General features: G+C 36.5%; 1 protein-coding gene across 1 annotated transcript in view; it reads right to left on the bottom strand.

Moving 5' to 3' along the window:
• The window catches only part of ush2a (Usher syndrome 2A (autosomal recessive, mild)), a 445,979-nt gene that overhangs the window by 6,000 nt on the left and 416,721 nt on the right, over positions 1 to 23,258 (bottom strand). Inside the window, 7 exon segments of the mRNA XM_056477496.1 lie at positions 1,572 to 1,637; positions 3,959 to 4,194; positions 6,400 to 6,483; positions 6,595 to 6,771; positions 9,874 to 10,091; positions 13,804 to 14,042; positions 15,861 to 16,067. Coding sequence (XP_056333471.1) covers positions 1,572 to 1,637; positions 3,959 to 4,194; positions 6,400 to 6,483; positions 6,595 to 6,771; positions 9,874 to 10,091; positions 13,804 to 14,042; positions 15,861 to 16,067 — 1,227 coding nt within the window.

The following is a 23,258-nucleotide window of genomic DNA, read 5'->3' as shown; positions in this document are numbered from 1 at the left end:
AATAGTAATCAAAGAGTAATCAAATATTTGATTTTGTCCACACTGCTGAGATTAAACCAACCCAGGCTCATTGGAAAGCCTCATTTCCTCAGCATACATTTCTACTATAAGTTTTAAAAGTGTTTATCATTGGAAACTGAAATGACCAAGGGCAGTTAACTAATGTAAACAAATGGAACCTTATTGTATTGTCAAAAATATTTGTACTTTAAAAAACAGCAATAAAATCAGTTGGCCTTCACTACTGTGTACTACTAACATTAAAAACTGACAAGATTCTGGAAGATTACAACATATACCGCAAACCTGTGCAGTTCGAAGGTATTGTTGGGTGTAGGAAACAAGGAAAATTTCTTTTAATTTGTCTGGAATAAAAGTAGTTTTTACATAGTAACAAATTCTTTTTGGGCTCAATATTATTAGCCTCTATAGTTAAATAGCACTTTAAGTTGAATAATAGTATCTTGCAAAACAACTAGTAAAACTATTATGTCTAAAATGCGTTGAAATATCATCTGTATGTTAAACATCAGCACCTCTAAGTCTGAGGTCATGGTTCTCGGAAAAGGTGGTTTGCCATCTTCAGGTTGGAGGAAAGTCCTTACCCCAGGTGGAGGAGTTCAAGTATCTTGGGGTTTTGTTCACGAGTGAGGGAAGGATGGAACGCGAGATTGATAGGCGGATTGGTTCAACGGCAGCAGTAATGCGGTCCATGTACCGGTCTGTTGTGGTAAAGAAGGAGCTGAACCGAAAGGCAAGCTCTCAATTTACCGGTCAATCTACGTTCCTACTTATATCTATGGTCATGAGCTTTGGGTCATGACTGAAAGGACAAGATCTCAGATACAAGTGGCCGAAATGAGCTTCCTTTGCAGGGTGGCAGGGTGCACCCTTATGGATAGTGAGGAGCTCTGTCACCCGGGAGGAGCTTGGAGTAGAGCTGCTGCTCCTCCACATTGAGAGAAGGCAGCTGAGGTGGCTCGGGCATCTGTTTCGGATGCCTCCTGGACGCCTACCTAGGTGTTCCCACTGGGAGGAGGCCTCGGGGAAGAACCAGGACACCCTGGAGGGACTATGTCTATCGGCTTGCCTGGGAACACCTCGGGATCCCCCAGTGAGTGGCTGTAGGAAGTGTATGGGGAGAGGGAAGTCTGGGGTTCTTTCCTAAGGTCACTGCCCCTGTGACAATGCCCCAGAAAAGCGGTTGAAAATGAATAAATGAATGAATGAATCAATCAATCAATGTTAAACAGCAGTTGAGAAATATTTGAAATTAAAATTTCACAGGAGGGCTAATAATTTTGCTTTCAGTTGTACATAATTAGTATACTACATCAAATGTTTCAGTACACAGCAGTTAAGGCCATCTTATATAGTGTGTACTAAAAATCGCAATAGTGAATGTTGCCTAGGCAGGCGTTAATATATGAGGACGAATCAAGCCAATCCAGCAGGCCATGCTGATGATCTGTACCTCAGTGTGCATGGCAAAGCGCTTTAGAGTTATACTGCAGGAGGAGTCCGCTATATTGTCAAACTGGGAAGAAGAGAAAGAGAGAGAGGGCGCTTACCATGGGTGTATCAGGCTGAAGCAGAGCAGTAGAAGCATGGTTAGAGCAGAGCTCAGAGGAGGCTCTCTGGAGCAGGACAGAGATGGTTAAAACACAGACAGCAGATTTAAAGAGAAATGACACACTATACAGGCGAGGAGTGTTTTCTCTGAAAACTTATCATGGGTTTAAACTATTGCTGTCAAACGATTAATTGGGAATTGATTTATTCATTCATTTTTCTTTCCCTTATTTATCAGGGATCGCCACAGCAGAATGAACTGCCAAGTATTCCAGTATATGTTTTATGCATGCCCTTCCAGATGCAACCCAGTACTGGGAAACACCCATACACTCCCTCATTCACACACACACTCGAACACTAAGGTCAATTTTTGTTTTTACCCAATTCGCCTACAGCATGCCATGAATAATCACATCCAAATAAAAAGTTTGCATTTACATCATGTACAGTATGTGTACTCACAGTGTATATATATATATATATATAATAAGTAAGCACAGTGCACTATTTACAGTACAATAAATATAGCTGAAGTCAGAATTATTCGCCCCCTTTGATTTTTTTTCTTTTTTAAATATTTCTCAAATGATGTTTAACAGAGCAAGAACATTTTCACAGTATGTCTGATAATATTTTTTCTTCTGGAGAAAGTCTTTTTTGTTTTATTTCAGCAAGAATAAAAGATGTTTTAAATTTTGTAAAAACAATTTTAAGGTCAAAAAATTATTAGCCCCTTTAAGATATATATATATATATTTTTTTTTTCGATAGTCTACAGAACAAACCATCATTATACAATAACTTGCCTAATTAACCTAACCTGCCTAATTAACCTAGATAAGCTTTTAAATGTCACTTTAAGCTGTGTAGAAGTGTCTTAAAAAATCTAGAAATTTTATGTGCTGTCATCATGGCAAAAATAATATAAATCAGTTATTAGAAATGAGTTATTAAAACTATTATAGTTAGAAATGTGTTGAAAAAACCTTATCTCCGTTAAACAGAAATTGGGGAAAAAATAAACAGGGAGCTCCTGAAATAATTAAGGGGAGCTAATAATTCTGACTTCAACTGTATATATAGCCATAAATCTTTTGACAGCACTAGTTTAAACGAAACAGACAGACAGAAAGACATACAGATAAACAGGCATACAGACAGATGTAGCTGTGACCTTTTAATCAAACAATTCAGACTTTTTCAGTGACAACTGAGAGATTAAACCTGAAAAAATTAGTGCTCAGAGTTTATATCTCACAACTGTTACTTCTTGCAGTCCATACCTTTTTCCCCCTTTTTTCAACATATATACACACACAATAGAGAGTTTATATTTACTTCAACTAGAAAGACAGAAACACAATTTTGAGCAGAAACCTAAAGTGTGAATTGTGAGAAATTGTAAAGTCACAATTACAAGAAACTTACAAGAAAGTCATAATTCTGAAAAATAAAGTATGTGAAAATGATACGTGAAACTGACATGATTTTACATCACATTTCATGTTTAGTTTAGCTTCCAGGCGTATGTAAGTTGATATTTGCACACCTGCCTCATGCATGTGTAAAAGAAATATTTCTGTCTTGAGCACAAATAAGTCAAACAAAAATCCAAGTCAAGTGACATGCTTTGCATTCAGAGATACAGTGTGCAGCATTTACTGTGGACGTAGTTATCATGATATTTTTATGATTTTTGATAGAAGTCTCTTATGCTTAAAAAGACTGCATTAAATATGAGTCAAAACATAACAATAAATTTGAGAAATATTTTTAGACAGCAAATGAAAAGCTTTATAGTTTAATACATTAAAAGTGCTACTCATTCCTGTAATAAATAAGTGGAATTTTTAGAAGCCATTAATTTTCAGTCACATACCTTTAGAAATCACTGAAATATTCCCAATAAACATTAATATTAATGTCTAATACTCATTTTTCTATAGATATTCTTTTTAAATCAATACTGAGAAACAACATGGTTTTGTGTGGAAACCATGATGCAGTTGGTTTTGTATAGAAGAATGTTGTTTTCAACGTTTATTTAAAATAAAAACATTATAAACATCTTGTCACTTATCACCTATACCTATCAAATATACCTATACCTATCAAATATACCTTTACCTCTCAATTTTTATCAATTTAATACATCCTCACTAATCACTGTTCTATTCCTTTCAGGACTCAAAACTTTTAAATTACAGTAACAATTGAAAGCAATGGAATTATCACAGAGTAAAGAGAAGTGTTAGCACTCCCTCTTCTGGACATCTGAAGGAATTACGCATTGGAATTTACGCATCTGTGCATGAATAGACATATTTTTTGTATTCCACTTCTGTAACATGCAGATTTATGAAATGTTTTCTCAGTCTCTCACCAGATAGGAGTCTTTGGGTGGATATTTGGTGCTCCTCCTCTGCAGGGGCATTATTGGAGGTCTCTCCCTGATGAAGGGAGGTTTGCTCAGAGCTCGTTTTAGCACCAGACCCATCAACAGAGCCAGGAGCAGCAGCCCCACCAGCGCCATCAGAATGATGAACCACAGCTCCGTGTAGAACTTGTACTCAGAGCCATACAGACCTGTTTTACCTCCTGAACTGGACTCCACAGCATCTGCCAATCAATCAATCAATAGACAGGGATTATTATCAATACAAAACATTAAATTGTCTTAATTGGAAGTTATTTTTAGGATTTATTCTTAATATGAAATATAAAAGTAACTTCTTTTATTCATAATTGATATATGTAGCATTTTATTGGTCAAGATTCCTTGAGAAACTGAAGTGTGAGGTGACAAACTCAAGCTTTGGAGGTTAATGTCAGGTTTATATCTTCTAAATTCACTGTGTTGGAGCACACTAGCTATTAGATATCCTTAAAACTAACATCGTGAAACGTCACAAATGACATTTTACTCTCCATTGATTCTGGGTCATCTGCTATTTTAATACTTTTAGACCTAAGCGCTGCTTTAGATACCATAGATCAAGACATTTTATTGAAACAAACTGAGTGTGTTGTTGGGGTTCAGGGCCTTGCCTTACATTGGTTCTCCTCATATCTAAAGGGGTGATCTTTTTCGGTAAATATTGGAACTTTTACTTCACCACCTAAACCCATTCATTGTGGTGTTCCACAAGAATCTATTCTTGGCCCTCTATTATTTTCTCTTTATATGCTTTAAGCTCAATACTCTACAAACATAGCATGAACTATCACTGCTATTCAATTCAAGTCTATTCATATAGCACTTTTACAATGTGGATTGTGTCAAAGCTGTATTTTAGTATTACATTTATACATACCAATTTCTGTTTAATGGAGAGAAGATTTTTTTCAACACATTTCTAAAGATAATATTTTTAATAACTTATTTCTGATAATTGATTTATTTTATCTTTGCCATGATGACAGAAAATAATATTTGACTAGATATTTTTTAAGACATTTCTATACAGCTTAAAGTGACATTTAAGGCTTAACAAGGTTAATTAGGTTAACTAGGCAGGTTAGGGTAATTAGGCAAGTTATTGTATAATGATGGTTTGTTCTGTAGAGGGGTAGCCTTAAAGGGGCTAATAATTTTGAACTTAAAATGGTTAATAAAAAACAAAAAAACTGCTTTTATTCTAGCCGAAATAAAACAAATACGACTTTTTCCAGAAGAAAAATATTATTAGACATACTGTGAAAATGTTCTTGCTCTGTTAAACATAATTTGGAAAATATTTAAAAAAATAAAAAAATAAAAGGGAGACTTCAACTGTATATTTTTCCTTTTCTTATACTCTTGATAAAAGTTGCATTTTTTTATTAAATAATTTATTTTTTGTAAAGCACTTTGGATAAACTAAGGTTGTGTAAGGTTGTGTAAAATTGTGCTATGTAAATAAAGTTTGCCTTGCCTCTAAAAACCTTATTTTAATTTCATGGGACCTTTAATAATGTTGTATCTTGAACTATGAACTATGAACCATAAACTAACATATCAACATTTCAGTTAAACTGTTGCTGTTAAAGTTTTGTTTATATCAGCTTTATATTCTATACTTTTTAATTGTTTTTGTTTATCAAGTCAAGTCAAATCAACTTTACTGTCATTTACCTACATATATGTACATATAGTGGAATGAAATGCAGTGTCTCACAGGACCACGGTGCTGCATAAATAAACAATGATAAATATGAACACAACACTCATCTTAGAAGCTATTTTAAACCTATACATAACTAACATAGCAGAGTGGTGTCTAACTGTATTAAATATACATATAAATACTTAACTATACACTTAAACTAAAACAGGCTATACAAGTACTTTAAAATAAGGTATTGTGCGAAAGACTTCAGGCTTTTGATAATAAACTAATAAATGAACTTGATTGTAGTTTATTTAACTGGTAAATTGCTTCTTATATTACATTTGCATAGCATATGAAACACTGTGAAAGCCATATTAACATTATATTCATCATATTTTATGTTGGTGGTTTAATGCCGAAAGCATTTCACCACCTATATTTGTGGAACATTTGACTGTAGTAATAATTAATACAATAAGGGTGGTAAAATCCACAGTTTGCGCTCATCCAGTTTGACTGCAGCCATCAGCTACTGTATAAAGCAATTCTGAAAAGATGTTTAAACATCAATTTCCTTGTCAAAACCAAAAAGTGAACTGGCTTTTCAGTGATAACTCTGATGAAGTCTGCAACAGTGACACTGGCAGAGGAGCAGCTCTGCTCAGACATTCAGGTTGGAGACACTGCTTTGTTTCTCCAGTCACCTTCACTTGGCAGACCTGAAGAAACATACCTATACCAGTGGCCGTGTTGTATTTAATGACAGGAGAGCTGGCGCTTCCGCTGTCAGTGGTGCAGGTCACTTGGAATGCAAAGGCTAAAGAGAAAAGAGACAGGAGAGATGATGAGAGACGAGGATACTGAAAGGGAGCTAAAAAGTCTGGCCTGTGAGCCAAATGGAATCCTGCCTGAGGCACAGTGTTCATACTTTTATCCGAGGTGCGTGGGATGTGCAGAGAGCTGTGGAAGCCGCTGTAGACACGCAGGCTGCTTTCGGTTAGGCTGTATTCTGTCAGAGGCCCGTTCAGAGAAAAAGAGCCACTCCAGTCCACAAACACTGATGTCAGGTTACTGTGCACCACAAATGCCTCCATATACTGAGGAGCTACAGGGAAACAGTGAGAGAGAGGATTGATTTATGTGTCTTAACTCATTTTTTTAAAGACTCACTGAAGTAATTTTTTTGGGATGTTAAAATCAAGATGTTAGTCTTAATGTTATCTAGTCAAAACTAAAAGTATTCACACTAAATATGCCTAATAAAAACAACAAATATATATGCAAAATAAGAAAAACTCATATAATACACCTAAATCTATGTAAGCTCATTTCTGCCAGGTAAACAAATGCATTAAAAAGTCAAAATTTCAAGATAAAAATGAAAAAATATGACCTACTAAGTCAAAAGCCAAAATTATAAGATAAAATGTAACATTTTGAGATATTATAAGAAATTATGAGATAAAAAGTTGAAACTTTGACTTAAAGGGGTGGTCCACTACGATATCATATTTTAAACTTTAGTTGATGTGTAATGTAGCTGTGTGAACATAAATAACATTTCTGAACGTAAGATGCTTAAAGTTCAATGTAAAGGGAGACATTGGCTTTTACAGAATTAGCTTAGCAAAGCCTACAGCTAATGAACATACATCTGTGAGATCGTGAGATCACAAACGCTTCAGGCAGAGCCGGATTAACCAATGGGCCTTATGGGCACAGGCCCAGGGGCCCGTGCGCACTTAGGGCCCCTGCGAGGGGGGGTGGGGGGAAGCCAATTTCGGAGTGTCTTTTTTGGCTAATTGCAAATAGCGCACCTAGTTGGAATAAGTTATTCATGGTTTATGCCCATCAATGCCTGATTGGCAGAGACAACATGAGTGAAGCAGATTACAGCGTGAGCGGTGTACCTCGTAAGGCGCACGACAACATCTTTTGACGCGATTGATCATCAACCCGGTTCCAATTCACCATCTGCTGAACTCGTGCTACTTTTTCTCTCCCCATTACATATCAGATTGGAAATATATTTATTTTTAATATGAAGGAAACATTTTGTAAAAAATAATGCAAATGTGATATATAGTCAGAAGTGCCTTGTGGGTAGGCTATTTAATAATGTTTATCCTAATTCATATGTGTAACAGCATCTAAATAGTGATTATATTCTATAAACAGTTATTTTTTACCTTGTGTTAAATGTTAGCAACATCTTAATAGAATTGATTTGTATCTACAATGTTATCTACAATCTTCCGAACTCTGTTCGTCATAATCATTTGCCGCAACTAGCCCTACTTCACCCGTATTCTCCGACCTCATGGCTCTGTGTGAAGAACATTTAATAGATGGCACGTCTGTAAAAAACTATATCAGACTATATTTTTTTCTTAGCAAACAAATCGCTATCACATATAACTAGTATTGTCATTATATTTAAATTGTCTTTCTTTCTTTAAACAGAATGCTGTAATTGGTTAAGCGTGGAAACGTCAGTTTTGAAATAACCCGCACTTATCTGAGCGGACTGTAGTGTAGTAGTTGTCGTACACCAAAAATGAGTGGACAGGTGGAGAGAAACGCGAGAGAAAGAGGAGAGGAGGCATCATTGAGGCATGTTCCATACACACCTTCTTTAAACAGACCCATGATCAGGAGAATGAGGGTATAGAAGAAGACGTTATGGTAATGTTAGATGAGAAAGCTAGCATTAACCAGGCGGAGGAGGCTAATAGCAGCGCAGACTGGATTCATCATGTGAGTGTGAGTGAGTATGTGTGTGTGCGTGTGTGTGAGAGAGTGAGAGAGAGAGAGAGTGAGAGAGAGAGAGAGAGAGAGAGAGAGAGAGAGAGAGAGAGAGAGAGAGACCGGAAAGGAGAAGAGGTATAGTGTGTGTGATTTTGGATACTTTTAGGTTTATAATCAAGTTGATCTATGCTGTTTGCCTACTCTTCATCACGAGGAGAGTAGAGAAAATAGAGACAGTAAATCATTAATAAGTGTGTATTATGAAAGACTCAGATTCATAGAACTGGATTGGAGAGGCATTGTGTGTTATATGCCATGCCAATACTATGCTTTATACGTTTGTAATATATACATACGTATATGTAATATATACATATATATGTTTGTTATACATTAAAAACACCCTTAAAAATAAATAAATATATATTAGTACTATATTATATATAGTACTGTTTCAGGGAACTTGAACAAGTATACCAAAAAACATAAATTTTTGCTAGATTTATTAGTATTTTTATTTAATGCTTTGAAAAATAAGTTAAATCTTTGTAGACTATAAATATATATGTACTATATATCATTTATTTAAATATGTGGGCAACAAATTATAGATTCACTTTATTTAAAAATTATTATATTATTCTTATTTTTTAATTCAATTATAGGGGTGCGGCCGAGTAGGGGGCCTTACAAGACAATGTGCCCAGGGGCCCCTGCGTTCTTAATCCGGGCCTGGCCTCAGGTTATACATATTCACCACGCACACACACCCTGTGAAGGGCCATGGCCAGAGGCGCTGTAATGTTGTAGCAGAGAAAGCTAAAATGGCATCCAAACGCTGCTATTTTCACAGAGCTTCTTCTGTTTCTGTATTTGGGTTTCCAAAGGACACAACACAAAAAGAGAAGTGCTTACAGTTTAATTTTAATTTTGTTCCAGAGAATAAAAAATATATAGCTCTAGCATTTGACAAAGGACAGCTTCCAGAATCTCCCAGTTCAGTGCTGAATTCGGCTAAAAACTCTTCAAAAAAGGAGCAGCTCCAACTGTAATAGAAGAAGCTGTGGATTGTAAATTGATCTCTTACATGCATAGTTTCTTGCATTAACGATATGGTGTAGCGAGTTGAAAGTTGAAATTACTAGATAAGAAGTTGAAATCATCATTTTGACTTTTTAATCTCAGAAACATGACTTGCTGGGTCATAATTTAGATGTTTATGGCATGTTTTTTCTTACAAATAGGCTTCCATGTCTTCCATTTAGAAGACATAATCAAAATGTTTTGTACATCTTACTATGGATCAATGGTTTTAATGAAATCAGTCAATTATCAGTCACTTATTCACAAAACAAAACATTAAACAAATTACGTCACACATCAAATAAAATGCAAAGGTACTTCAGAATTTCTGAGGGCAACCAGAGTCTTACTGTGGCGAATAGGAGTAAGCACTTACGTTCTTTGAGTGTAGTGATGGAGAGCCAGTCAGACGCAGTGCTCCCCATGTTATTGTATGAAACCACACAAAACTCATAGTTGGCATAGGGCAGCAGGCCACTGATGTTGAAACTTTGCCCCATCCCGAAGAACTTGATTTCCACAGGACTGATTGCACAGGGTACAGGTACAGGCTGTGGCGGCTGAGGACAGGACAATCGCACCTGGAGCTCACAACTATAGAGATGGAAGTAAAAATTGTCAGACAAATATTTGTGCTTTACTAGCTTAATATGCTACTCTTTGAATGTTTGAGGTAATTTAGATGTGATTTTTATTTTAAATATATACTATTATTTTCTACTAAGGAGGACTTCATCTAAAAATCATTTTTAAAAAGTTCTGTTTGACACAGAGCATACGAATCTTTAATGTATTAATGACACATTTTGAAGATGCAATCAGCAAATTAGAATGACTGCTAAATGACTGTGGGATGCTGAAAAATGCAGTAATTATGCTAAAACTGCTGTGTCAGGAATTCATTTGAAAATATATATTAAAATAGATCCTTGCCATTTAGATTTGCAATAATATAAAATTAAATACTTTCTTTTAAAATAACAATAAAGCATTTCTGAATGGTGGTGTTTCCCAGTGATGGGTTGCAGCTGGAAGGGCATCCGCTGCATAAAACCTATGCTGGATAAGTTGGCGGTTCATTCTGCTGTGGTGACCCCTGATTAATAAAGGGACTAAGCCGAAGAAAAAATGAATGAATGAATGGTAATGTACAGTACAAACATTTGAAAGAAGCAATAAAAATTAAAGCAAACATCATTTCACAGACATGACCCATTTTTTGATGACAATTGTTTTCATTTTGCAGTGTGTTGCTTCTGTGCTGTAGTGGCACCAAACAGAATTCAAACAATTCCTTAGTCTGCCATTGGTCAGAAAAACTATTTTGTCCTTCCCTAATCTCATGTAATTGGCCGTTGTGTTGCTATGTCGAAATGCTCAAACAAACAGTGTAAGGTTTGGATGACTTAAAGATATTTGAACAATCAAACTTTACTCTTAACTATTATTTCTCATTTTATCGGAGCCATTTATATTCATTTTATTTCACCTGTAATGTATACTGTATGTGTTTTTGTCTCGCATAGTAGCTTGTAACTATTGACTTACATTTTAAGATTAACCAAGAACCACTGTTTAAGCTAAAAAAAAAAAACTACACAAGCTTTAGGTCACAAGAAGCCTAAAATAAATATAAATGTGTTATTTATTACTCAATTGTGTGTATTTCTATGTGTGTGTATATTTTCATTATAATGGTATTAACATTGCATCTTTAAAAACAATACAAAGTTGCACTTTTCTAAACACTGGTGGCAGAAGGAAAGTGTTGCCATGACAACCACAGCATGTCTTCAGTCAACAAAGAGGACAGCAGCTGAAGACAAATACTGTCTCATTTCAGCTGCTGCATCCTCCAAAGGAAGCTAACTTCAAAGGTGAGTCCTTCGAAGTCCATACAAGCTGAACTGAGCATTTTGGCAACCTTAAGAGCTGCTGTTAATAAGCGGTAATACAATTTGCAAATACTTTTTTGTTCAAAGTGATTTTAAAACGTATATTAAGCGATCTGATTGCAAAACAAGATTTACTAAGCTGGAAATATATTTACTTTGATCCTTACATGTACGCATAAAAATGTAAACCGTCTTTAAAGTCACGCTTTAGTAAGACATGCCATACTCTTTTTGTTTTTTTAAAGTGTTTAGACATCCAAGTAAAATAAAACCTAATTCATCCCTACTGAAAAAAACAACTTAAACCAGCCTATGCTGGTTAGCTGGTTTTAGCTGGTCAACCAGCCTGGATTTAAAGGGGTTTTGGCCATTTCCAGGCTGGTTTCCAGCCATTTCCACCCTGGTCCTAGCTGGTCAGGCTGGGAGATGACCAGCTAAAAACCAGCTTGACCAGCCTAGCCAGGCTGGGAGCCCAGCCAAAACCAGCTATGTCCAGCTTAAATTAGGCTTAAATTTGGTTTTAGATGGTTTTAGCTAGTCATTTTCCAGCCTGACCAGCTAAAACCAGACTGGAAATGGCCAAAACCCTTCTAAAACCAGGCTGGTCGACCAGCTAAAACCAGCTAACCAGCCTAGGCTGGTTTAAGCTGGACTTTTCAGCAGGGATACATTTAATCCTGAGTTTTCTTTCAAAAGCGTCCTGCCGATATACGTGCGCAATGAATCTTGGGACGTTCAAAGCCACAAAGGATCCACTGGTTATCTTTTTCATTACCAAGTAAATGAAGGACGCATTTTGAGGCTGCATTTAAAGGGGCCTTTGAATTTTTTTTAATTAGACAGCCTTCGTCGTATCACAATGACGCTGCGCCCTTTGAATGCATTGAGACTTAAAAAGTTGAATTTTTTTTTATAATAATAATAATAATAGTAATTCATTTTATTTGTAAATGGCGCCTTTCTAGACACCCAAGGTTGCCTTACAATAAGCATCAACAGGCATGCTAAAACAAATTAAAACAAATAATAAAACATTACTAAACAAGCATTGACCAAACAGGTATAAACACACGTCGCGAATATAAACATGATAAAAAACATGATAAAAAATTGTTAAAGGAAAGCCTGCTTAAAAAGATGAGTCCTTAGATGAGATTTAAAAGTGTGAAGACTATCACTGCTCCTTAGATCTAGGGAAAGCGAGTTCCATAGCCGAGGAGCCATAGAGCTAATCGAGTGCGAGGTGGTACCAGTGAGAAGGAGTTGGCTGATCTAAGAGTGCGAAAAGGGGTGTAGATATGTAGAAGTTCGGTGAGATATTGAAGAGCAAGATTATGAAGTGCCTTAAAAGTTAGAAGTGATATTTTAAAATCAGTACGAAACTTTACCGGAAGCCAGTGAAGCTGATAGAGGAGTGGTGTGACGTGCTCATGAGATGGAGTCCTAGAGATGACACGAGCTGCATGGTTCAAAACTTTTACTTAAAATTGAGAAATTATGACTAACTAAATCAAATTTATGATTTATAAAGTAAAAATCATGAGATAAAAAGTCAAAATGATGACTTGTAAAGTTGAAATTACTAGATAAGAAGTTGAAATTACTACAAAAAATACATGACATGCAGAATGTTTTATATGACAGTAATTTAGACTTTTTAAAGTCATATTTTCAACATTTAAAATCATAATTTCCACTTTTTAAAGTCATAATTAGCTTGTTATTTAGACTTTTTTTTTAACCATGATATAATACCATAAATTTAAATCATAATTTACACTTGGTAAATCATCATTTTGACTTTTATCTCAGAAATATGACTTGCTGGGTCATAATTTAGATTTTTAAGGCATGTTAGACACAGTTAAACTTTCTGTTTCTCTGTTTTTATTCATTTTAAAGACCTCCAGAGTGAGGTCTGCAACAGTTCTACAGAGGGAAAAAGTTATACTCACCTTGGATGACCAAAGGGTGAGTAAATTTACAGCCTTTTTTTGGTTTTTGAACTATCCCTTTAAAGTCTGTGTGAACTGTGAGATGCTGAGGCTTTTATTTAAGTATATTGAATAATAATTGAATATTGAATGAATGAATATTGAGTAGGGGGCGGTGATTTCTTTTGCACGTCATTCCCTCATAGCAAATTAACAGTGAGAGGAGCATGGTTAAAGATATTATTAAACAGATGCTACAGAAGCCCTCAAGTTGATGTCAACAGAAGGACCAACTCCAAATGCAGAAGCAGATGATCAGTCTTTGTTTGAAGATTACAAAATCAACCTTTTTTTATTGGATTAACTTGCACAGACTAATTATTCACCCAAAGAATAACAACGTGAGTTAGCAAACTGATTTAGTTAAAACCTTCTTATCTAACAGTTAAAACAAGTAACATAAATATTCCTCTGTACCTCTCAATGATGCCATTGGGCTGAAGAGGCATGTCCCACTCCACCAGAGCTGAGCGGGAGGTGAGGGCGATGGGTCGTGGTGGGGGCTGCTGTGCCGGGGCAGAGGCCTGGGTGCGGAGCTCACTCAGGGGACCTCGACTACAGCACAGGAAACAGGTGCAGACCTCTACGCCTACAGAATACACTGTGAAGGGTCTGAGACCATGGAGAGTCTGCTGGTGGGACGTCCCCTCAGACAGCTCCATGCACAAATAAGAGTTAGTACCACATCAATGCTGTGTTTACATACAACTGTTGCACTTTATACAGTGCCCTCCACTAATATCTGCACCTTTAGTAAACATAAGCTAAGAAGGCTGGGAAAAAAAAAGTCTTTATTTTTTTACCTTTTAATATTTAGCTCAAATTATTACCAAAAAGTGAAGACGCTTATGTAAAGTTTTTTGGATAGAGGTAGAGGCTTCTTTCTTAAAATACATTCAAACAATTTTTGATGATTTGGGGACATCTGCTTGTAGTTTTGGGTTAGGGATAACCCTAACTCCAACCCTAACCTAACCCTACTAACTTCTGAAGTTCTCCAGCTGTGATTCTTTGAGATTTTGTTTCCCAATTGAACTTGGAATGAGATTATTAATTAATAGACATTTTCAAAGTTTTAAGCATTTTCAGCATGTTTTAACCTTTTAAATATTTAGCTCAAAACTTTACCAAAAAGTGAAGATGTTTATGAAACATTTATAGACAGAAATAGGAGCTTTTTTTCTTGAAATACATTCAAACAATTTATGGTGATGTGGGGACATCTGTTAACCCTAACTCCAACCCTAATCCCAGGGTGTAAACTACAGGGGAGATAGAGGGAGCTCAGCTCTCCTAATTAAGGCATGGGCTCCCCTGAAAACATGATTTGTGAAATTTTAGGGGGTCTCAAAAAATATTGACAATGTGTTATTTTGACATGCGGTTTCAGTATTGTGTAATGTGATCATGGATTAACATATATTAGAGCAAACCTATTCTATCATGCTGATTTACACCTCACTTAAAAAAAACAATAACTACACATGCTATTCTTGTCATGAACATCAAGGTGTGGGAGCGCGTCAAAGCGGTCACGTCAAAGACTGACAGCTGGATGCTTTCATATGGACGTTAAGACGCTGATTATTAATTTTCCGAAACAAATGATGTGTTGTGTTTCATTTGATTTGCTTCATACAGTAGGCCAATACAATGATCTTTTTTTAAACACTGTAACATTGCTGGACATGTTGGACAATTAAGCTGAAAGCAGGTAAACATGACAAAACGGAACTTCATTCAATGGTGTTTCTTTCATTTTTAAATGCGCAATTATGTTCTACCGGAGTGAAAAGTGAGATCCCATGATATTCTATAGGCCTACGTAAAATAAAATAGCACATGCAGTCCTTAATGCCATCATCTTGAACTTAAAAAACAAATAGAAAAAGAGCAACATGACGAGGTTATTTATTGTGTTGTTAAGTGAAACATATTTGTGTTTGTTGATTTTATATAAATGAATTTATTCCTCTGCACTGCATATATTAGACAATGATGTTCTGTTGTTTAGGCTGCTGTTGCTTGTGCATGTAAAAATATATGCCTCAAAAGATATTTTCAAGGGTTAAAGAAAGTTATTGATGGTGCTTTTTAGCAATAATTTTATAAAAATCTAAATATTTGTTTTATGTTTATAGATTTATAGGGATCCTGTGTGTTTTATAGCCTACATCATTGTGCCAAGGCACTACACTCCCCCCGATATTTAAATACAATCCCTAACTTTAAACTATTTTGTTGATATGAATTCAAATAAGCGTTACCTATGGATTTAAATAGAACATTTGTTTCTTTGATAAAACTGTAATGTATTTGCAATTGTTTGTTCTCAATGAGAGTTTTTTATTTTTATATATTTTTAAATAACTATAAAGAAATTTTTTTCAACCTTTGCTTATCAAGAGTGCCACTATTAGTGGATTGAACTGTACTGTATATGTATGAAAATACATAAATTTTGTATTATGTACCAGCTGGTATGAGTCTTTGTTTTGTGCAAAGACTCTGTAGAGACTGACGATGCCATTTGGTTTTGTTGGTGGACTGATATCCACCACAGCTGAGGTGGCATATATGTGCAGGAATTTAGGTGAACTGATGCCCTCTGGAGGAGCTGGACCCGTGCGACCCTGAACCCATGGACTCCCTGCACGACCTGCTGAGTTTACAGCCCACACCTAAAACATAAAAATCAGGTACATCATCATCAACAAAACAATCCAATCAGGCACATCATGTACGTCAAATCAGATATAATCATTGAACACAAGTATTATTACTGTTAGTAATTAATTTGGATCAGATACAAAAAAAATTATTCCATAAGGAAAAAACGAAAGCAAAAATGATAACAGCAATAGTCTTTATTTTAAAAACATTAAATACTTACACTTAAATAGACTTTAAATGAGAAATTAATAACTGATAAGATGGACTGTTTGCAAACATTAACATCCATAGTGCACTTGTGTTTTTAGAGTGTGAGATTAAAACCTCTTACTTCCTGAGCACGGGCTGAAGTAGCCAAAGTGATGCAAATGCTAAAGGCAGGGTCCCAATGACTGTACCTTTGTCTTTGGGTGATACTTTCAAGCTGGTCAGGGCAGGTGAAACCTCAGCATCTATTCAGAACCCTAAAACAAGATCTTCAACTAAAACTAGTCATGCCTGTTTTTCTATGTCTTTCCTTCAAACTCCTCTCCTCCTAAAACACTTTATAGACTCATTTTAGACTTGCTTTAAAACTTGCAGACTGCAGACATGTAAGAGACTCCTGTAGGGTCTTGCAGACTTGTGGACTTCTTGAAGATTCTGTATGACTGCAGATTAACTATCACGTCTTAAACAGCCCCTATTATGGGTTTTTGAAAATGACCTTCCTGTGTGTAACACAGCTCTAAGTGAATGAAAACATCTAGCTGAGGTTTAAATCTAAAAGTGCAGCATGTTTAAAACTACTGATTCTTTAGCAAAATATTTGACTCAGAGTCGAATAAACGAATCGAGTTGTGTTCGGATCTTTTGTTTGATCGCATCGACGTCAATACAGTACATCACCAAATATGTACTTCCAGTTCCATTAAAATGTGCACACGCTTTCCCTCCACACACTAGAGGAGGCACGGGGGATCACGGGACTGATCATGACGTGAAGATGACGATCACTGACAGATGGAGATTTGGCTGAGGGGAATAAAGGATTAAAGTTCATTTTCACAACAATACCACAGTATAGCCAACCTAGAGCTGTGTTTGTTCCTGTCATTTTTCTGATTTTTGATACAATAACCTACACTGCAAGGCGGGATTTGTCAGCCGTTTGCTATTGAAGAAGCAGCAGAGACTATGGGGCTTTGTCAGACTTTGACAAGGACTTTGTCAGTAACTTTTACAGTTCATATGGACAGTTTCTTCTTCCTGTGGATTATAACATGTAAGTGTCATTAAAATTGTTGCCTCATTTTGTGTAGTTTGCAAAATATGTGTTTAATTGTGTGTTATAAGTTGTAAGCTTGTAATCACTTATCTATTGTAGATCAGTGCTTGTACTGTATCTCTCAGGTTAAATCTGTATGGGGCTGTTCACATATCGCGTCCAAAACCACGTTAAAAATGTGACGCGTGCTTATTCCTTTCCCGATTTAAATGCGTTTCTGAACTGGCAATCATCTGCTGTTTGCCTTTGCTATGGCCACCATCAGCTGTTCCTACACACATGCGTCACGGTCAATTTTCAAAATAGTTCAGTATTAGTACTTTTGCCACTGTGTGGATTAATACTGAATGTGTGTTGTTATTACTTGGGGGTAGGGTTAAGAGTAGAGCAATATGCTGGTGTTTAACTGCATTGCTTTATTGCATTCCTGCATTGGGCTCTCACATGTGCTACTTCAAACTGTAGCCATGGTGGGCATTTCTCTCTGTCTCATGCTGAACGTAGTCGACCAATCGCAACAGACTGGGTCATCAGACAAATCACCGCAGATTAGCTAAGAAGGGGTTTGGGAACAAATTAATTGCTGAACGAATCATATGGGAGTCGCTGGGATAATTAGGTAAATATAAATACACATTATAAGACAATGAAAGTGTTTTTGACTTTGTAAGCACATCAGCATGTTGTTGAAGACCCCTAAAACCAAAATATGACATTTTTTAATGCAAAATAGGGGCTCTTTAATAAAGAAATTCTGCTTGCTCATCTGAACTGGGTTTTCTTCATTCATTCATTATTTTTTTACAACAGTGCCACACTCAAATAATTACTTTTCCTGCTTCCAGCTTGTTCGAGCTTCTTAAATAAAATGAGATGAAATGACACAATTCTTATGTTTTTTTTTGGAACAACAGCATTTTTTTATGTTCATTCATTTATTCATTTTCTTTCCAGCTAAGTCCCTTTATTAATCCAGGGTCTTCACAACGGAATGAACCGCCAACTTATCCAGCATGTATTTTACGCAGTGGATGCTATTCCAGCTGCAACCCATCACTGGGAAACACCCATACACACTCATTCACACACATTCACTACAGACAATTTAGCTCACCCAATTTACCTATACCACATGTTTTTGGACTTGTGGGGCAAACTGAAGCACCCAGAGGAAACCCACAAGAACACAGGAAGAACATGCAAACTCCACACCAAAATGCCAAATGACCTAGCCGGGGCTTGAACCAGCGACCTTCTTGCTGTGAAGCTATTGTGCTACCCACTGCGTAACCGTGTTGCCAATGATTAAGTTAACTTAATCAATTTGTGTTGGGACAACATGAAGCAACATTTTTAAAAATGCATCACCGTGTCAATTCAACACAACACAAAACAAGGGAGTTTAATCTGGACCTGTTAAAGCTCTGCTAAATGGTATTTTGTACAGTTTTCTCTCATTTTTATTACCTGCAAGAAATCAGTGTAAAAACGGTCTGCTGTTTGCAACAAAACTAATCCTGCAATCCATTTGGGTCATGACCCAGCAGTTGAGTCTAACCATATAGAAAGGAAAGAACTTAAGTATGCAAGGCTACAGGTGACTATATCAAGACATCTGTGGTCTCTCTAACACCTGCTGAGCCGATATAAAATCAGACCTGATAGCGACACCGGCTCTGCAGCAGACAGAACGGAGACTCGGCCCCATCCTCTCTTAAACAGGAGTCACCTTCACCTGATGCACCCACCTGGCGCCTTTCACGAAACGAAACTACCCATTCACCTACTTCGAGGAGTCAGTAGTCCTGCTGTCATTAAGAGCCAAAACATCAGCATCCATTACACAATCACTCCAGCCCGGATCTACATGAAAATTAAATTTCACCTTCATCAAGGAGTAAATGAACACATGGAAAGGTGAAGTAATCTTATTTACTAGACGAGCTGTTTGTATAATTACACAGGAAGAGTAGGAAAAGGTCAGCCGGGGTCGCTATTTGCATGAGTAAGTAATTTGTAGATTGTCAGTTATAATAGCGGCGGCAGATGGATGTTCCTGTGGATAGGGTTAAATTAGCCTCAATAATAGGCAATTACACCGTGATCAATCCAGATGATAGATCTAAGTGGCAATACACACGGACTGCACGAGACACTGGCTGATTTCACATTCCCATCCCAACTCGTTCCTCTGCCAAACTGACAACTGGACGTTTTGAAAGGGGGGGAGTGGGGCGTGGAGGTGTTGCGGGGTGACAGAAGCCAAGGAAAGCGGACGCAGACACAGCCTCATGTCACCCGAAGAGAGAAAAGGTCACGTTGGCAGGAGGACATTGAGGAAGAAAGAGTGACGGACGCTTGGCTTGTGCCGAAAAGCGGCCTTATGAATGATCACAGGACAAAGAAGTTCGATAACCTTAATTTCTCACTGATAAATCATTGTGATTCCCAGATAGGAATTTGGTGAAAAGAGATATGGCTGCTGCGTTTTAAAGTGGAGTCAGCCAGGACATCTTCATGCCCTTGTGTGTGGGCGCAGACGTTTTATTGCCACCGAAGCACTTGCATACAGAGCTGTAATTAACACAGGAAAATAAAAGTATTTCATGAGCGAGCTCTAATGGATGTGGGTGTTCACCGCAGAGCTGAATCTGCCCGGAGACAGGCTCTCATTGGCTGTGGACACACCCCCCAGTCATGGACACAGGGCCAAAAGTTCCCTTTTCTGTTATGAGCACTAGACTAATTAAGATTTGACATAAAAGTGTCAATAAAATATGTAGCCTCTTAACATGGGATGGGCTTGATTTCACAAGGACACATGCCCTTGTGTGAGAACGAGCAGAATGAAACAACAACGACTAACAACTTCATGACTTTAGGACAAAAATAGGGTTAGTTCATCCAGAAATTCAAGTCCTTTCATCATTGATTGATCCTCATGGCAATCCAAACCCATGTTTTCTTTCAGATTTCTGTTTCTTCACTGTTGGTGTATTCAACCAAAACTACTGATGCTTGAAAATATTTGAAAGGAGATAAAAAAAAGAAATAAATTAACATTAATCATGGTTTAGTCCCAAGGTTATGTTCAATTCATTTAAAATTGTAAAAACAATTACAGTGCTCAGCATAATTGAGTACAGCCCATTTTGAAAATGAATATTTGTATCCATTTCTCAGTGAATATAGGCAATGTATTTTGGTGCATTTAAATAAAACAGATTTGTTAAACAGATATATTTATATATTTCACCAAACATGTTTAGAAATTAAAAGATAATATAATAAAATTCAAGCAAAATATTGCAAAAATAAAAAATAAAAACAATTTACAACCTACAAAATTTCAACAATTTTTTTCCTCTTGTTAAAATTTGTATTTAATATTTTTCTATAACATATTGTCACGGTCACCAGCAATCATAACTCCCTAGATCGCTGGTTTGCACATAAGGACTACAAATCTGCTTATAATGGACTACATATTCAGTCATGCCACACTCACACACACACCTGCTCCAAGTCTCTATTGATTACACTTGCACCACCTGAGGATTGTCAAGGACTAATTACAAACACCATTTAAGCAGCACACACACTCATTCACATTGCCGAATCTTGTTATCTGTAAAGTGACATTACAACGTGTTTCCCTTAGTCTGGTTTCTCTGTGTTTTGATCTTTGCCTTGTTTACTTTTTTCCTTGTCTGCCGCCTGCCTTCTGACCTCTCGCCTGATACCTTTGACCAAGATTCTGGACTGCCTTTATTAGTGGTGGGCAAAGCGAGGCTTCATGAAACATTGAAACAGTTGAAGCAAATGTGTCGACGCTTCGAAACGTTTCGAAACCCCACTCTACAGTGACGCCTAGTGGTCATGTTTTATGTACTGCACTGGTTCAGTGCACTTAACAGCTTCAGCATAGAACGGTTGAGCAAATTGTGGTAATAAACCCCACTTTGTGGGATCGAAGCCTCGAGTGTTATAGTGGAGCGGTTAGGGTTCCTGACTACCATGCGGTGATTGTTGGTTCGAATCCAGGCTGATACAGTTATTTCAAATGCTTTAATATCAGTTTGAGATGCTTTGTTCGTGCATCGTTCTGTTTCAACATTGGTCTGACATCCGAATGAACACTTTGTAAATAAACATGGCTTGTTTTGGTCATAAAACAGGGTTGTTGATAGATCAGATACAGTTGTGGACAGAAGTTAACAAGAATTATTTATGTTATTCATTAAATTTCCCATTTATTGTATTTTATTAACTTCTACCCCAACCCTAAACCCAACCATCACAGTACTGTAAAATATTAATTATTGTTTTAGTTACAAAAATTATGTTAAATTGATGGCGTATCTGCAGCTGTATCCTATCTAGACTACACTATAAACAGTAGCATGATTAAAATACATAAAATCATGATTTTGAAAGATTTGTACAAGTCGGGATTCGAACCCAAAAGTCATTTAAAGCCTCAAACAACACGCACATGCAAGGTCCACTAGGCCATCCGAGACAGACAGTTATTCCTGACCCTGTCAGTCAAATGCATATTCTCCAGATCTCGAAACGCTTCTGAACTGATCGATGCTTTAAATTGCTTTAGTCACGTGACCAGGTGTTTCGAAACACTTTAGTCACGTGACCTGGGTGTTTCGGATCATGCTTCGGTACAGTGTCTTGAAACACTTGCGCTTCGGGATCTCGACACTGTGTCGAAACGTCAGTTTCACGTCAGCCATCCCTAGCCTTTATACATCTGTTTGCACCTGTGTTGACCATTGCCTCCCTGACTTTAAATAAACCTGTACGTGGATCCTAAACTCAGTTGTCTCTGTCACTCCCCGTGTTACACATATAAATTTGGCTGTACTAGTTTTTGAACCATTATGGTAAGTTATTTTGTTAGATAAGCTCCAGATTTGACTTCAGTACTGACTAATTTAATGTATATGCACAAATATAATATTGTATAGCTTCCTATTAAAAATATGAATTTAAAAGATAGATTTGGGAGGAGTGTATGCATATATGCTGAGCACTGTAAATTAGCTTAATCGATTTGTGTTGGGACAACATTAAGGAATTGTGTGTAACCAACAGCGGGCATCTGGTGGGTATGCATTACTATTATATTATCATGAATAATACCAATATAACAATCATAATATAACAATACACCAACACTGAGGAGCAGAAACTGTTGAATAAACTGATTATTTTAGTTTAATGTGCACACTAAAGTATTCTCATAACATTATAATGTTCTGGTTGAAATGAAATGGTCTGTTTTGAGGATTTCTTGGTATCTCTGGTCTTGCTATTTATGGAGGATGAGGGAGCTCTCAGATTTCAACAAAAATAGAAAACAAACGAAGGTCTCAGGGGTTTGGAACGTAATTAATAACATAATTTAAATTTTTGGGTAAACTAACACTTTAACTTCATAATTTTAAGTAATTTGTACTTGGAACGAATCAAAATGATAGCCTTTATGTGTGGTTTTCCTTTTACAGGCCAACAGCGATAATCTTGAAGTGTTTGTAACAAATATCACTTTCATGTGTGTCTGACCGACAGATAAATCATGTGCTTTTTTAGTGCTGTTGTTAATTTATGTTTTGGTTACATTCCAAAAAAAAAAAAAGAGAATACATTTTATTTAAAATTTTAAAAAGATTTTACTTAATGGTTGGGTGTGACTATGACCCAACTTTGGGTTGATCAAACCCAGCATTTTTACTGTGTATTTTTAAATAAATGCTACAAACCTATTAACTTCAACTCATTAAGTAATATCAGTGGTTCGACCTGTTCCAGGGGCTGCCAAAATGACTGAATGACTAATTAAAATATTAATTATTGCTACTCTTAACCTGCTTTTGGTTGTATGTTAATAAAATTGAATAATGAAATATTAAATCCT

Source organism: Danio aesculapii, chromosome 17 (assembly GCF_903798145.1).
Source record: "Danio aesculapii chromosome 17, fDanAes4.1, whole genome shotgun sequence".
NCBI lineage: Eukaryota > Metazoa > Chordata > Actinopteri > Cypriniformes > Danionidae > Danio > Danio aesculapii.
The sequence above is the reverse complement of the archived record's forward strand: the minus strand, read 5'-3'. Positions and strand labels throughout refer to the sequence as shown.